Genomic DNA, 15,485 nt, shown 5'->3' on the forward strand with positions numbered 1-15,485 from the left:
ATTAGATATTATCACTTAAAATCACTGAAGATATATGTGCATACCTGGGAATCTACAGTTCTCTAGTACATGGCTTAATAATTTACATCTGATTTAACATACAGAACTTTGTGATAAATGTTAAACAAATACAATCTTTTATGCTTGTGGCACGAGATTATTTTTCCAAGTGTTGATTTCTTAATTTTAGTTTAGTTATGGAGCTGTATAGCACAGGCAGCAAAACATAAACAGCAGTACAGCTACTCTCCAAGATAAAAAAATATGACAGCCCTTTTGTCTCTCTGATACAGAAAGGGATGTTATCTCTATGAGGTATAATTTGATGTTTAAAGCATATTTCATGCCTGCTAATTGATAAAGCTAATATTTACCATAGATGAACTCTATAGAATTGTCAGAATAATTATTGGACAGTAATAAATTTAATCAGACAGCAGCTTCTTTTAACTACATGGCTTTAAAAATTGGCTAGACTAATCCTGCATCCCTTAGTTATTTTGCTTGGATGCTAGAATTGTCTGAGACCGTTATGAACTGAACTTCCCAAACATTTGGAAGGCAATGACCTAGGACTACAGGTCAGTTTCTGATTGCGCTGGAGTTTTGGATTCTGATTTGACCAGGGAATCTCTTTGTTGATCCAATCCGAGTATGGATAGAGGGGTTAAAGGAGCAAGCAGGACACATTTTCTAAACTATAGAGGGACAAGAAGTATATATTCTCCTTTAATCCCTAATCATACACCACATGCCTGCCTTCTCAGCTCTATTTTAGAGGAAGGGCTTAATAGTTACTTTTCTTCAGCTTTCTTCCTACTATGCCAATTCATATTTTATTCACAGTCAATTACATGGCTGTTAATAAGAAACATGACTGTACTATAAACACATAAAGCACTTACTTTGCCTGCAAAAAAGGCCAAGAAGTCTTAAAATAACAACTTTGGTAATGCGCATAAAACCATATAAAGTCAATACTAAGGATGTTACCAAAAGAAAGCAAGATAAGCATAAATTATTTCCAGTTGGTGCAAAAGCTTGAATATACATCAATGCAAATGCTTGAAGGAAATATTTCAGGGTCAACGGACTGAGGGAGGGTTAACGGGAACAAAATGACTGTGTCAGAGTCGTGATATGTCATTTTTCATAACTCCTTTTCCAATAAATATGCCACTAAATGTGCACACCTTGATAGAATAAATCTCATGTCTACTGCCATTTTCTGTTTGATATATGATACTCCTTTTGATTATACTGCATTATCTAACATGTAATTTCCTTTAATAGACATTACTCATAAATCTTCTTAGGAAAGATCTATGTTCTAATGCCCAACTATAGTTTTGCTAATCTATGTCCCACCAAGTGTATCTTTCTTGCATTTTACTCCTGGACCTGGTATTTGAAAATTCATGCAAAATACATACCTCACTTTTGACAAAAAAGCTCTCTAGCCAGAAAATAATAAGTTGAAACATTATAGAGTGACATTTCAAATGCTTAATTTTCATGCAATGATATAAAATAATCCTTACAATACCATTGGATAAGATTATGCTATTTTTGTTCTAGTAAATGTCACTGAGAAATGTACCTCTTAGGTCGAATAAGGAAATCAAAAACAGTTTCCAATACAAAACAGCCCACAGAATTTTCATCCTGCACTTAAACATTACAGTATATCCAAAACAAATTAAAGTGTACCTCTTCTATTTTCTTCTGCATAATCTTCCATTGACTTTCCCATTCCTTTCTTTCATTGTCAAACTGGTCCAGTAATTCCATCTTTTCCTTATGCCAGTTAGTCTCTGTGTTCTCCCACTGCTTATGTAGGTCCATGGCAACAGTGTAAGTGTCAGCGAAGAAGTGTTTCTGCTCCTCTCTGCCTCCTCTTAACTGTTTCTTGGAAGCTTGAAGTTGTTTTACTTGAAGCAGTCTCACTTGCCTTTAAAATAAAGCCTAATATAAACATAACAAGAGAGAGTTCCAAATCCATGTGCTTTCTGGAAATATATTTTATCATTTTGTCGAGCCATTGACATAAACAAACTATAGGAAAATTGGACTCAAAAGAAAAGAGATGACAACAGTCTACTTAAGAAGAAGAAACTAACACAGTCAATAAAGTAATAAGTATTGTCCAAAGTTTTTTTCCCTTTCTGAGACCAGACAGCAAAATTATAGTGGACAAGATGATTAAATGCGCATGTGAGATGTAATCATCCCTTTAACCACTTACTCTAAAAATAGATTTTTTCATGAATAAGAGTGTAAGTATACAATTCAAATGTATGCTCACATCTACACACTGTGACAGATTCTGCTGCAATAAAATTATTCTTTCTGTTCTGATGCAACCTGATTATATATTCTTATGACTTAAATTCCTGAAACAGAGCTGGTTTGCAGTCTTAATTCTATATTCAGAGATCAAGCCTGTGCCAAATGTCATTACTGTGTTACTTATGAAGACCCCAAAGTTGGTAGTCAACTTAGGACTGATGTATCATCCAGAAACTAATCTAAATTATAAAAAATATATTCATTATGTCACTTCATCAAGGAAAATCTAGAAGCATCAAAACTATCCTGTGAAATATACGTTAAAATTTATCCATGCTCTCTTTTCCTTTGAATAGGCTATATACCATAAACTGCTTAGGATATTGAATACAGGGATCTGAAGAAAACATTTTGCTCAGTTTTCAGGGAATCCTCTATTACATTAAGTAGTGACTGAAATAATTAACTTTCTAGCCTTCAGGGACTTGTATTTAAGGTTTGAAGTCACAATTTAAAATACCAGCTATGTAACTGGTATAAGTCTAAAATTTCTGAGATTTAGTTTTTTGCATTAAAATGGGGATAGTCATAGAACTGTTAAAAAGATTAAATGGCATACTGAATGCAAAGTAGTTTGAGAAATTTAAGAAAGTTTTCTATTTTTTGCTTTACAAAATTTCATTGTGACTTCAATTAAAAATAATTTTGTATTAAATAAGTCATGTGCCTTTTTAGGGGGTAGAAAAGCATGTTTAAAATGTTTGAATCTCTGTTTAAGATAATTATGCCTATAAGATGTCTAACTCTTCAGTCACTAAGCCATTATCAAAATGCTATAACTTACTGGTGGCAGCTAATGCTAATTACGGACAAAGATCCCAACAGTCAATAGCTTTGTGGGTGCTGGCACTGCCGAATTAAGGCCACATACCCAAGCAGCAAGCGCCAATTTTGTATTCACAGAAGGTAACTGCATATTTCAAATCCTAAATATCAGCTAAATATCGAACACTAATTTTATTTTTGTCAGACTGTTGTGAACATACATATCTGACTAGGAAACAGTTTTGAATCTATATTTTTTGAGTCACGATCAATGAATTAGCATAGAATAAGAAATGAAAAATGTTAGCTATATATGCAGGGTTCTACCTTCAAAACACCCGAATAATTTTGGGATCTATATTGTTACTTTACTCTCAAACTATTTACTAAAGATACTTTGAAATTTTTTTCCTATGTCTTTGGCACTAGCACTATTATGATTAATTCAGTCACGAAAAATACATAATTTCAGATCTGGCTATTAAAGGTGCTATCATATCTCATTTTATCCATTTGGCCATGCTCAATTTCTGACCTCATTTCTCCACCTCCTCTGTCACCCCTTTCTTTGCTATCTTTCCCACATATAAACCAGTAACCACAAGTACTTGCCATAATAAATGTCAGTGAAGAACAAATAAAACGAAGATGGTAAAGAACATACAGAGTTTTGGTTTTTGTTTGTTTTGGCTAATCTAATTTCCATTGATCTTGATCTTGAATACCTAGTAATCTTTTAGATTCGTCTAACAATTCTTCATAGGAAATGCAGACAGTGCCTGTCTTGAAACTAGCAGACTGCTTTAAAACTATACGTAATTAACTGTGTGGTGAAACTACCTTGCTGACTAGAAAGTATTTGCCACTGGAACTTCTTAGGAAGAATGGTGTGGTTTGAGATAATAAGAGATAAATGCAGATTTAACCAAAGAAACTAAAAAAGGATGCAGACTAATTTCAAGCTACCTGGAAAAGAGGAGCTATGATAAATCCATGTTTTCTCCCAACTGTCTTTAAACATTGGAAATGTTCAGAAATCACCATAAAGTCTTTTCTACAATTATGTAGCAAATGGCTCCAATTTTTCCTTCTATTCCTAACTCTTCTTGAATCACTTCCACGCTACTGTTGAAAGATGCCAGGCCTTTCTCTTTTTAACCTACCAGAAGATCATTCAGGATTACCCTAGATCAATCTTGCTCTTGATAACAAGACTATATCTAAACCCAGGTAACAGTCCTGAAGCAGACCGAATCCTGCACCTATTTGCAAAGAGCCAAACTCATCCCTTAATATGGAGAAGGACCAATGTATGGAGCTTTTCCTTTCCAGGCCCAGAGCAATTGCTAGTGCCAAGAAATGTAATAGTTATGGATCAGAAACAAGCCTTTGCAAGAACATTTCTATAGAGCAATATCTGTGCCAATTTTTTGTGGAAGGATTTGGCCTTCTTAGCATCTCAGTCTTGTCGTAAACATAATGTTAGATGTAACGCAGCCAAACATATTGCTTCCACCTCTAAATATAAAGTGGAGGGGGTGGGGCATAGAATTGTTTTGGAGATTAAGTGAGCAAAAGGGAAAAATGCTTAAAAGAAGTGCCTAAACACTGCTCTGGATCATAGCAAATGCCTGAAAAATACTTGGTTCTTGTTTTCTTCCTTCTGTCCTTTGTTCCCTCCCTTCCTCTTCATGTCTTTCCTCCCTCCTTCCCTTTCTCCTGTCTTTCTCCATCTATCCCTCTCCATGTTGTTCTCTGGAAAAAAAACAGATTATTTTGGTCTTTATTTTAAAACGAGATAGAAGCAAGTGTAATTGTGTGAACTCTCATATTCTCCATGATCTTCTTTTGCCTTTTTCCAAATATTTTAAAGATACATGTCACATATTTAAAGAAAAAAGTTTTATTGTTAGTAAAAATGTGAACAAATCTTATGTAAAACTGCTTTTGTTATAAATCTGACTTAAATATTACAAAAAATATCAAACTGAAGGGGCAACTTTGTAAAGACAGAATGTTTCGTAATGAGAAGTTATGGGGTAAAGTGGTTCAGCAGATTCAAAAACTCAATTTAAGTGCTCTCTACTGGGGCAAAAATAAAAGTTCTTTTTGTTCCTAGTTGTCACTCATTTTCTCCCACAGATACTGGCATCTATGTGGGAGAGAAGGAAGGATTTCTGCTATCTGCATCCCCTACCCCATATCTCTTTGGCTCTCCAGTTTATGTTGTTCCTTCTAGAATTCCATTTCAGAATAAAAATTTATTAGAGCAAATGTAAGAGGACAGAGTGAGCTGCATTACTTAGTCACACACCCCAACTCTAAACCAGCATTGCATAATCCCTTTTAACTTACTTCCCCTTTCCAGGGCTGAAAGCCAGAATTATAAAGAGTTGTGAGTGGGTTGCATAAGTATGGTGATGGGAGGCAAATAGTTCTGCTAGCCTTCCGGCCCTACCAGTAAGCAAAGTTTAAGAGTAACATGCAAGTCTCACAAGAAATTATTTTCACCCTCAAATTAGCCTCAGTTTGGTCATGGCAGCAATTCTTTCTCTGAGGGGTGCTCCATTCTTAGGACACCCGGGTCACTACCCTTTCAACCTCCATCTCGCCCATTGAAAGCTGGACTGCATCCAAACAAACTAAACAGCGTTCCTTAGGGGCAGCTGCTCCGTTGCTACTTCTCTCTTTTTAGATTATTGTTTAGAGTACTTGTTTCTTGCTGTCCTTATTTCCTTTTGCTAAACATATCACTTTTCACATAATTAAAGATTTTTCATTTATAAGAGGTTACATATTCCAATAGAAATGCCACACACAGTAGGTACTGCTAATATCACAATTCCTAGAAGACTCATTTGGCCTGAAGATGCTTTGCTTCTGCTTAACTTTGATGGATTAGGAATTCCCCAGCTTATAACCTATCAGAGCAATGTACCATTTACCTCCTAAATTCTCTATCCCTTTCTCCAGGCTATTATAATCACTTGAATTATTTCAATGAATTAATAAATCTCATTCCTCTCTATTGTTCACTTGCAATTGAATCTTTCCAAAGACCACCATGATTTGATTTTGTTACAGAGTAAAAGGGAAATTTTTTTCATTGCTGTGTATTGCTGATTTAGCACATTCCTCATGCTCCAACAAGGTCAAAGAGACACTACCACATGCAATTCCGAATGAATCAACTTTACCGTTTCATTTAATTATCTTCTTCCTTGTTTTCTTTACAGTTATTTACTCAAATTAGAAAACATCCAAGCTGTATGCACACTGATTTTACTTATAAAATGCAAACTTTAAAAGCAAACATTTGGTTTGAGTAAACAAATGTCTAAAACTAACCATCGTGAACAAAAGACATAGTGGTAAGTTTCCCTCCTAACCGTAGATTATTCAATTATGAATGGCATAGACTTCAGCTCAAATTACAGAAACACTAACTCTACAGTGAGTCCACCACCACCTTAGATAAAACTAAAATTTATTTTTCACCGCAATTTTCAAATACCAAGTCTCCAGGATTGTGACCTTTAATTTGCAAATGTTAAAAGTCTTTATATGAATAAAAAATCACATTTGAATAAATATACTTAGTGAAAATCAGTGATGGGCAAAGTGCTTTTCAAACAACTGAGAAGCAGTGTTGGAAAAACAGTCTCAAAGAGCGGATGGTACTGTCAGTCCACAGTTGGGAAATCCACCCTAAGCAGCGGAACAGCCTTTTTCCTAGGAGTCAGTACAATCTGTTATGCACCCCGCCCACTGTTTTTAAGCCCAGACACAGACAACAGCAGAGACAGATGTTGAAATTACACTCCACTTAAACAGTATCCATAGTTTAAAACATCTCAACAGCAGCCCCTTTGTATCCTGCCATAATTAGTCACTTGCTTGTAAACTTGCCGGAAAGAAACATACCTTTCGCACTGGGGAGAAATCCTATGGATGCTCGACCACTGGTCAATTAGCAGTGGAAGAAAGTGGATGGCTAGCTGTCTTAAAGAGAAAAGTCTCAGCTCGGTGAATCTCGATTCTTTACAAGAAAAGGGGATGCAAAATAAGTCCAACCATTCCACAGAGCAGTACTGACAAGTCCCTTTGAAACCTTCACCACTTTTACAAGTCAAAAAGCTGCTCAGCTTAGTGTCACAGCAGCAGCTGAGACTACTGTGACGTCAGTTACTTGGAGGCGGCCTTCAAGCCACCTCTTCCAACCAGAGCTCTGTAACTTTAGAGCAGCTCATGCTCTGGGTAAACAACTCCAGGTCCAGGACATTTTTAGCTTTTATAATGGAGCCCAGTATTTTCAAACTTGCCAAAAGAGCTGGTTGTTAACATCATACGATGACAATGGCCAATTTTAGATTTATTTTATTAGGAAAGTAAACTCATTTTTTTATAGGCAAGAATTATCTCCCTCCTTCCATAATTCTTTCTCCTTCTCAGCTGGTGGCAGGATGTACTCTGCTGCACCTTTAGAAGTTTGCATCTGGATGTGGCAGAACAATATGTGTAGCATAATTATATATATTATGCACTCTCAAAAGATCTGTGAAAGTTATGAAACTTCTATCTTCAAATAAAATAGAAATGGAACATAAAGTCCAACCTCTTAGCTCTCTGTGATTCTGACAGTGTGTTGCTTTTATCTACAGTAGTAGCAATGTCTTTACGTTAGAGAAAATCAGAGCCCATGGGAAAGGATGAGATTTCTTATTGTGGGAGGACAAAACACACACACACACACACACCCCAAAAATGAGATACCTACGGGCTTATTTTCCACTAAAGTGTGCTGCAGCCATAGGAAGAGAAAGCAGCCTAAGTGTATGGAAAAGCTCTCTAAATCATGATCAAATCAGCCTGTTCTGAAATGCTAGGAGATCTTGCCTCCCCAGCGACATTTTCAGGTTTATTGTGGCTTTGTACACACATGCATCTGATGATATTTGGTTTAATTTAGTCAAAAAAGTCTCTAGAGCAATTTTTTGCCTAACTTAGCAAATACACAAGTTTAAACAATAAGGTCTTATCTTCAAGTCTGAAGAGCTTCCCTGGTGTGGTCTTTAAAGTAATACATATTCACTCACATTATTTTCACCTGCTTCCAGATAAACATTTCATGAGGAGCTAAAGTTTAGTAATAGTAACCTGCTCATAGTAGGACTTTAATACATGTAGGACAATCAAATGAAACTGTACTCTGTGTCTGGAAAGCCTGACATCATAATCTCAACAGCAATAACAACAATAACAGTGATAGTTATAGTAATAATAGTGATTATTCACTGAGGGGCAACCCTCTGCAAGGTTCTGTGCTAAGTACTTTGAACAGACCTTCATCTGAGTTCACCCTCAGAGCAATTCTGTCTCTAGATACTGATAATCTGATCTTACTGATAAAACCCAAGCAAGGCTCATAGTGGTAAAGCATCCTGCAAAAGTTCATAGAAATGCACCCATGGGGAGGAAAGGGTTTGAAACTGTTTTTTCTGATTGCAAACCATGGAATTTTGTCATAGAGATCTAAGTTTCAATTCTGCTGCCACCACTTATCTGTGTGATCTTGCAGACCCTGATTCTTCCTTAAAGACATAATTATATTTACTTTAAGAGGCCATAAGAATATGAGGGAATGCCATAAGAATATGAGGGAATATATATAGCGCCAAGCACACAATAAAGGGTAGCTCATGTCTGCCTCCATGCTTATGAGGCTAGGAAGAAGATTCTTTGAGAGAGGGAAAGGGAGGAGGGAGTTGCACAAAAACATCAATACAGAATTATCTTAACATTGTTTCTGGCCGGGTGTGGTTGCTCACACCTGTAATCCCAGCACTTCTGGAGGCGGAGGCAGGTGGATCACGTGGGGTCAGGAGTTCGAGACAAGCCTGGCCAACATGGTGAAACCCTCTGTCTACTAAAAATAAAAAAATTAGCCGGCTGTGGTGGCTCAGGCCTGTAATCCCAGCTACTAGGGAGGCTGAGGCAGGAGAATTGCTTGAACCCGGGAGGCGGAGGTTGTAGTAAGCAGAGATGGCATTCCTGCACTCCAGCCTGGTTGACAGAGCAAGACTCTGTCTCAGATAAACAAAACAAAAAACAAAGGTTTCCTTTACCTTTTCTTCTACTCCAAACTTCTATGTATCACTTGTAAATCAAACTAAGACTATTTTCTAAATCCTATCGAAAATTCAGATAGTATGTGTCTAAGTTACAAGAGATGTTAGGTTGGACTATACTTCCTAAGTGTCACTCAGTAGTACCCATTTCAATCTCTTTTCATGGCTGTCCCAGTGTGATTGTCCCAGGGCAATCACAAATAATTGCCCTATGTTTTAGAAAGAATTATGTCATTCATACCTGATGACATACTAATTTATTTCAATGTATAACAGATTCAAGTGCTTCATCTGCTTCTTGTCATGGTAAAGCTGATCTTAAATTGTACACAGAATCAAATAATAATGAAAGTCTTTGACAAAAAGTTTACTCCAAGTTTACCACTTATTCTAGCATTTACCAACCTTTTCTGTTGAAGTTTATATATATATAATTTATATTATATGTTATTTATATAAAATATATAATTTCCAGGCCATATTTCATATCCAAAAGACTGAAAGTAAGTCAATTAGGTGATACGGTGCAAAGTCAAGAAATGTTCAGCACAGCTTTTGATATTTTCCCTTGAAAACTTTTTGTTTTTTAAGAAAACTTTTAAAAGAAAATTTACCACAATTATATACATAAAATGAATGCATTTAAAAGACTGATGCTGGTATACTCAGCCCTACAGTTACATTCAGACATCTTGAACTGCCTGAGGTTTTCAATCAGAATGACTGAAAATCTTATGAAAAAAATGCAATTTGTTTTGTAATGCAGTTTTTCTTTAAACCATTTGAACATTTAAATCTTCAAATATGAAATTCACAAATGATTGCCCTATGTTTTAGAAAGAATTACATCATTCATACCTTATGACATACTAATCTTATTTCAATGTATAACAGATATGTAAAGAAATGTACATAATAACACTTAATGGAAAATAAATGTAGAAACACTGCCTGCTGTCAAGAAACAAAAAAGAAAATTCTAAAAAGAAATGGAAAAGATCTATATTAATAATAATATTAAGGCACAATCAAAAACATTTTGAAAAGGGTAAAAGAGAACTAATGCGTGCATAAATGTCACTAGCAGGTGTTTCCAGACTTACAGAATTTTAGAGCCAGAAAGAACTTCAGAAATCATCTAGCTAACCTTCTCATTTTACAGTTGAGGGAAGAGGCCCTGAGAGTAACTCATCTGCTCAAGGTCACAAAGCCACTAAGTGGCCATTCCAAGAATAGAATCCAGGTCTCCTCATTCCTGGTGGAGTGCCTTGAAGTTCAAAATTCCAAGAAGTGCAAGGGAAGAAAATCGAAATATGAATGCTGGATATGAGAGGAGACTGAGAAGTTGATTTCTGGCTTTGGCAAATTTTAAATTCAGTTTTCTTCTATGTCCAAATGAGAGAGATGATACTCTATCTTTCAAGTATGACATAAGAATCATATAGCTGAATATTTATTTATTTATTTTTGAGATGGAGTCTTGCTCTGTCACCCAGGCTGGAGTGCAGTGGCGCAATCTCAGCTCACTGCAACCTCCGCCTCCCAGGTTCAAGTGATCCTTCTGCCTCAGCCTCCTGAGTAGCTGGAACTACAGGGGCATGCCACCATGCCCTGCTAATTTTTGTATTTTTAGTAGAGACAGGGTGTCACCATATTGGCCAGTCTGGTCTTGAACTCCTGATCTCGTGATCCACCCGCCTCGGCGTCCCAAAGTGCTGGGATTACAGACGTGAGCCACTGTGCCCAGCCAGCTGAGTATTTACTACTATCTAAAGAGGCTCGTGTCCTTAGCTAATTGTAAACACTGGGTCAAAATAAAAAGGCAAATGGATTTTATCTTAGCAGTTAAAAAATCTGAAGATAAACATGGCAACATGGCCTTAAGCATGCCAGTGCCAGTACATATTTAATCTATGGTTTTGTTTGCAGAATGATCCTGAAGTGTTACAAAGCAGTTACTCATTTGTTCTCTTTATGCTATGACAACCTGGTTGTTATGAGACTGGAGAGCTTCTGATTTCTTGTTTATAACGTTTTTCCATTGCTTATTCTTTTACCCTTTAAACATATTTAACAATAAAAGGGGTACTGTGTTTCTATTTTCATTGGAAAGAAGATAGAAAAGATTGAAAAAGAGAACAACTTTTAAAAAACTAAACTTGTTCTTTTTTGTTTGTTTTAGTTTAGTTTTGTTTTTGAGATGGTCTTGTTCTGTTACCCAGGCTGGAGTGCAGTGGTGTGATCATGGCTCACTACAACCTCAACCTCTGGGGCTCAAGCAGTCTTCCAGCCTCAGACTCCTGAGTAGGGGACCACAGGCACTTGCCACCATGCCCAGGTAATTTTTTAATTTTAATATTTTTTTTTTGAGATAAGGTCTTGCTATGTTGCTCAGGCTGGTTTTGAACTTCTGAGCTCAAATGATCCTCCCTCCTTTGCCTCCCAAAGTGCTGAGATTATAGGCCTGAAACACTGTGCCCCGCCTAAACTCATTCTTCTGCATGTTAAAGTTCAAAGGCTACTATAAAGGACGTATTTTAAGAAATCCTTCCTTCTTGAATAATGTCTGCCCCTTGCAATTTTCAAAGTACTTTAAGATCATGCGATCTCAGTTGTTTAGCAGAACTCTTAAATCTTAAATTATCTTCAATTCCTAAGGTCTTGGGTACTTCAATTAACATTCCATTTAACAAATATTTGTGAATACCAATTCTGTGCCAGGTTAGACCAAGAGGACTCAAACAAGAGGAAGAAATCCTTGTCTTCAACAGGTCTGGTCAGCTCTGAAGATTCCCTGAAATGTGACATGTAGCGTGACTGTTTGCATTTTGAGTAGCCCACTACACTGGTATAAATTCACAAATTTGGAGAGTCTCTCCTAGGAGTACCCACAGCATTCCACCAAGGAGATCACGGTTTAGTGTTACTCTCACTCAGCCCTAGCTGCATACTATAATCACACAGAGAATGAAAAAGAAAAATAGTAATGCTGGAACTCTCCCCAGACTTCTGACTCAGACCATCCAGTGGTGAGGTCCTGGCTTCAGACTTTTGATAAAGTTCCACAGCTGATTCTGTCAAATTTGGTCCTGTGTTATTTGAGTTCTAGAATGGCAATTTCAACTGTGTGTTAATAAATATAATTTTGATCCTCCTAAAATACTGTTTTGGGGTATAAAATTATGAGGATCACACACAGAATATTTACTATCCATGTACATGTTTGGATTATTACTTGCCAGCTAATGTACTATTTTTCCAGTGGGTGATGTTTATCCTTAGAATCATGGGACACTGGCTGTCTCTTCTATTCTGAAGGCTGAGGACACGTCAACAGGTTTTTTAGCCAAGCACATCCGTCATGGGGCTTATGCACAGGCATTTCCAGATGACAGAAATATTCAAAAGACACACGTTTGAATGATCTGTTCTTTTTAGGTAGTGGTCCAAATTCTGAACCAAACAGTAACATATTTGAGAAATGTGGGCTATTTTAAAACTAGAAACAGACCTTGCTCACATTTTTCAAACTTGTTTTTAGCATCTCATTGTATTATTTACAGATTCTTGACTTGGAGGATACTGATAATGATGACAATAAAATCAAAATAATAAAAAGGACTGTTTGAGGGCTACCTTTACTTTAGTGACCAGCAGAGTCCTGGGAATGCTTGTCCACCACAAGAGGGCCACCCTGAGCCACTTACTTCTCTCTGCTAGGATGTTTCAGCAGTAAAGCATGGCTCAGGCTTGGTGAGTGTAATTTGAAGGACACAGGAACTAATCCATATTCCCCCAGGGAGTAACTAATCCACCTATATCTTCTACGAGAAATGTTAGATTTATCACTACTGGATGGCAGCATTCTATTTCCAAGAATTGCCTAGTAAAATACCACTGGTAGAGGAAATAACTATTGGCTACTCACACTTCGGCACAGAAAAGAAGAGGTAGCACATACTAAGGACTAGAAGGAACAAATCAATATGGGTAGGCTTTGATTAGAGGTCAGGAAAGCCATCTGTTTCATTCACAGGGCATGGAGTGGGGAAACAGGTGGAAGATCTGAATGGGGAACTGCATAGGTGGGTGTTAGATTTTAAGCACTTGGAGTTCAGGTCAAAAGGAATGTGGCATCATGATATGAGAGGGATACAGTAAAGGATCTGGAGGTAAAGTTACAGAACGGGAGGCCCAAAGTCACACTTCAGCGTAGCTCCTAGGCCCACTCTGCAGAACCAGCCAGACCCATTTTCAGGGTCTTCTGCAGAACCATGCAGACCCATTTTCCATGGCCAAGGTCCCTCAGTAAGTCCATATTAGCCTATAAGCACAATACCTTGATGGGTAATTTGCCCATGAACATCTCAAAAATTCATAAAGGAAAAGGGGTTAGGAAGAGAGAGTTACAAAATGGCGATATCATGTAGGGCAAAAGCTATTCAAGTGCAGGAAGGAAACAGTAGGTATTTAGTACATCCTCAAAAGCAGCTGTGTCTGACCCTTCCACTGTATTCTGATGTTGTTGACGCTATCAATATATATTGCAAAATAAGATTTCTGTAACCTTATTCTTTTTTTTTTTTTTTTTTTTTGAGACAGTTTCGCTCTTGTCGCCCAGGCTGGAGTGCGATGTCACGATCTCAGCTCACTGCAACCTCTGCCTCCTGGGTTCAAGCAATTCTCTTGCTTCAGCCTCCCAAATAGCTGGGATTACAGGCACTCGCCACCAGGCCCAGCTGATTTCTGTATTTTTAGTAGAGACGGGGTTTTGCCATGTTGGCCAGGCTGGTCTCGAACTCCTGACCTCAGGTGATCCACTCAACTCGGCGTCTCAAAGTGCTGGGATTACAGACGTGAGCCACCGTGCCCAGCCAACCTCACTCTTTCTTTATCCAATCTTTTTAATCCACATTACTATTTTGAATCCAGTCACTTTCTACAAATATCAGGTATCTTCAAACAAATAGCTGCATCTGAATCAATTACATTCCCTCTGAAGTAAGGAGGCTGAATAGAGACTTCAGTTTCCCCTCTTGGACAGTTTTTTTCATATCAAGATGAGGTCCAAGGCCAGGGAGTCCTCATTTTCCTTGACTACCTCAACTAGCTTCACTACGGCTTTTTCCACTAGATGTAATCTAAGCTTATTTACAAACGCTAAGGCCCTCTATGCTATGCCCTCTATGTGGGCCGACAGCCTCAGCAGGTACACATTTCCTTTCAGGCAAAGGCTCAGCAGATACACATTTCCTTTCCTGCTTGGATTCCCAGGAGTCATCTAATGTCCAGAAAAAAATTAATTTCAGTAACTTGTCATGCTGAAACCCAGTTATAAATGACTGATCTAGGCCACTACACAGGATGTTCTATTTAAGAAGTCTAACTCTATTTTGTCTGTCCCGGAGTCAGTGATGCAAAAGGAGTAACACAGAATGTGAAAAAACTGTTTATAAGAAAGATGGAAGGGAGTTATAAACTACAAACTAAACTGAGTGTTCTGACTTTAAGAAATAAGAGTATATAAGTCATTTCTTTAAAAAAGCTCTTAAATTACCTTCCCTTACTAAATCACTTGAGGCAAGTAAGTAAACTGATGAGCTGCTCTCTGCCCCTCATACTCTCTTAATATTTGAATGCACAGGTTAAGGCAGGTACTTTTGACATAAACTTAAAGAGCTAACTTTAAAGGTACATCATGTTGGACAACCTCAAAAAGAAGTGATGCCGTTTCCCAGCCTTCAATAATCACTTATGCATATGCTTGTTAACATAAGCAGCTCAACTCAAAACATTCAGAAGAGACTACAGAAAATAAACGCATAAAGCACACTTTTTCAGAGTCAGTAATTTCCACAGCTCCATATCTGGAGTACACATGACATTGTAACACTTCAAATAGTCAAGATATTGCACCACTCCTGAATACCTCAGGGTGGTTTGCCATTTTCTTAAGTGAGTTGATGTTCTAAACTTTTCTGAAAAGTTCTAGTTTTTAAATTAGTGTAATGCTCTACACTGTTACTGTTTATTTAATGTTTATTTAGTAAAAAATAACAATCATTTAAAATCATTTTAAAAATATATCTAAAACTTTGCTGATAATTTAAATAAAAATCATCAAAACAGGCAAATTTTTATTATCTGAGTTTAATATATGCTAAATAGGAATTTGGATTCAAAAACATTGAGAAAAACATTCAAATATGCAAGTCAATAAAATTTTATTAACATTTTTGTAAA

At 37.0% G+C, this 15,485-nt stretch overlaps 1 protein-coding gene across 1 annotated transcript in view; it reads right to left on the reverse strand.

Moving 5' to 3' along the window:
- The window catches only part of KIAA0408, a 32,175-nt gene that overhangs the window by 11,076 nt on the left and 5,614 nt on the right, over positions 1 to 15,485 (reverse strand). The window contains exon 2 of the mRNA XM_003311475.7: positions 1,711 to 1,965. Coding sequence (XP_003311523.1) covers positions 1,711 to 1,845 — 135 coding nt within the window. The 5' untranslated portion in view covers positions 1,846 to 1,965. The remainder of the gene's footprint in view (positions 1 to 1,710; positions 1,966 to 15,485) is intronic.

This window comes from Pan troglodytes, chromosome 5 (genome assembly GCF_028858775.2).
Source record: "Pan troglodytes isolate AG18354 chromosome 5, NHGRI_mPanTro3-v2.0_pri, whole genome shotgun sequence".
Taxonomy (NCBI): Eukaryota; Metazoa; Chordata; class Mammalia; order Primates; family Hominidae; genus Pan; species Pan troglodytes.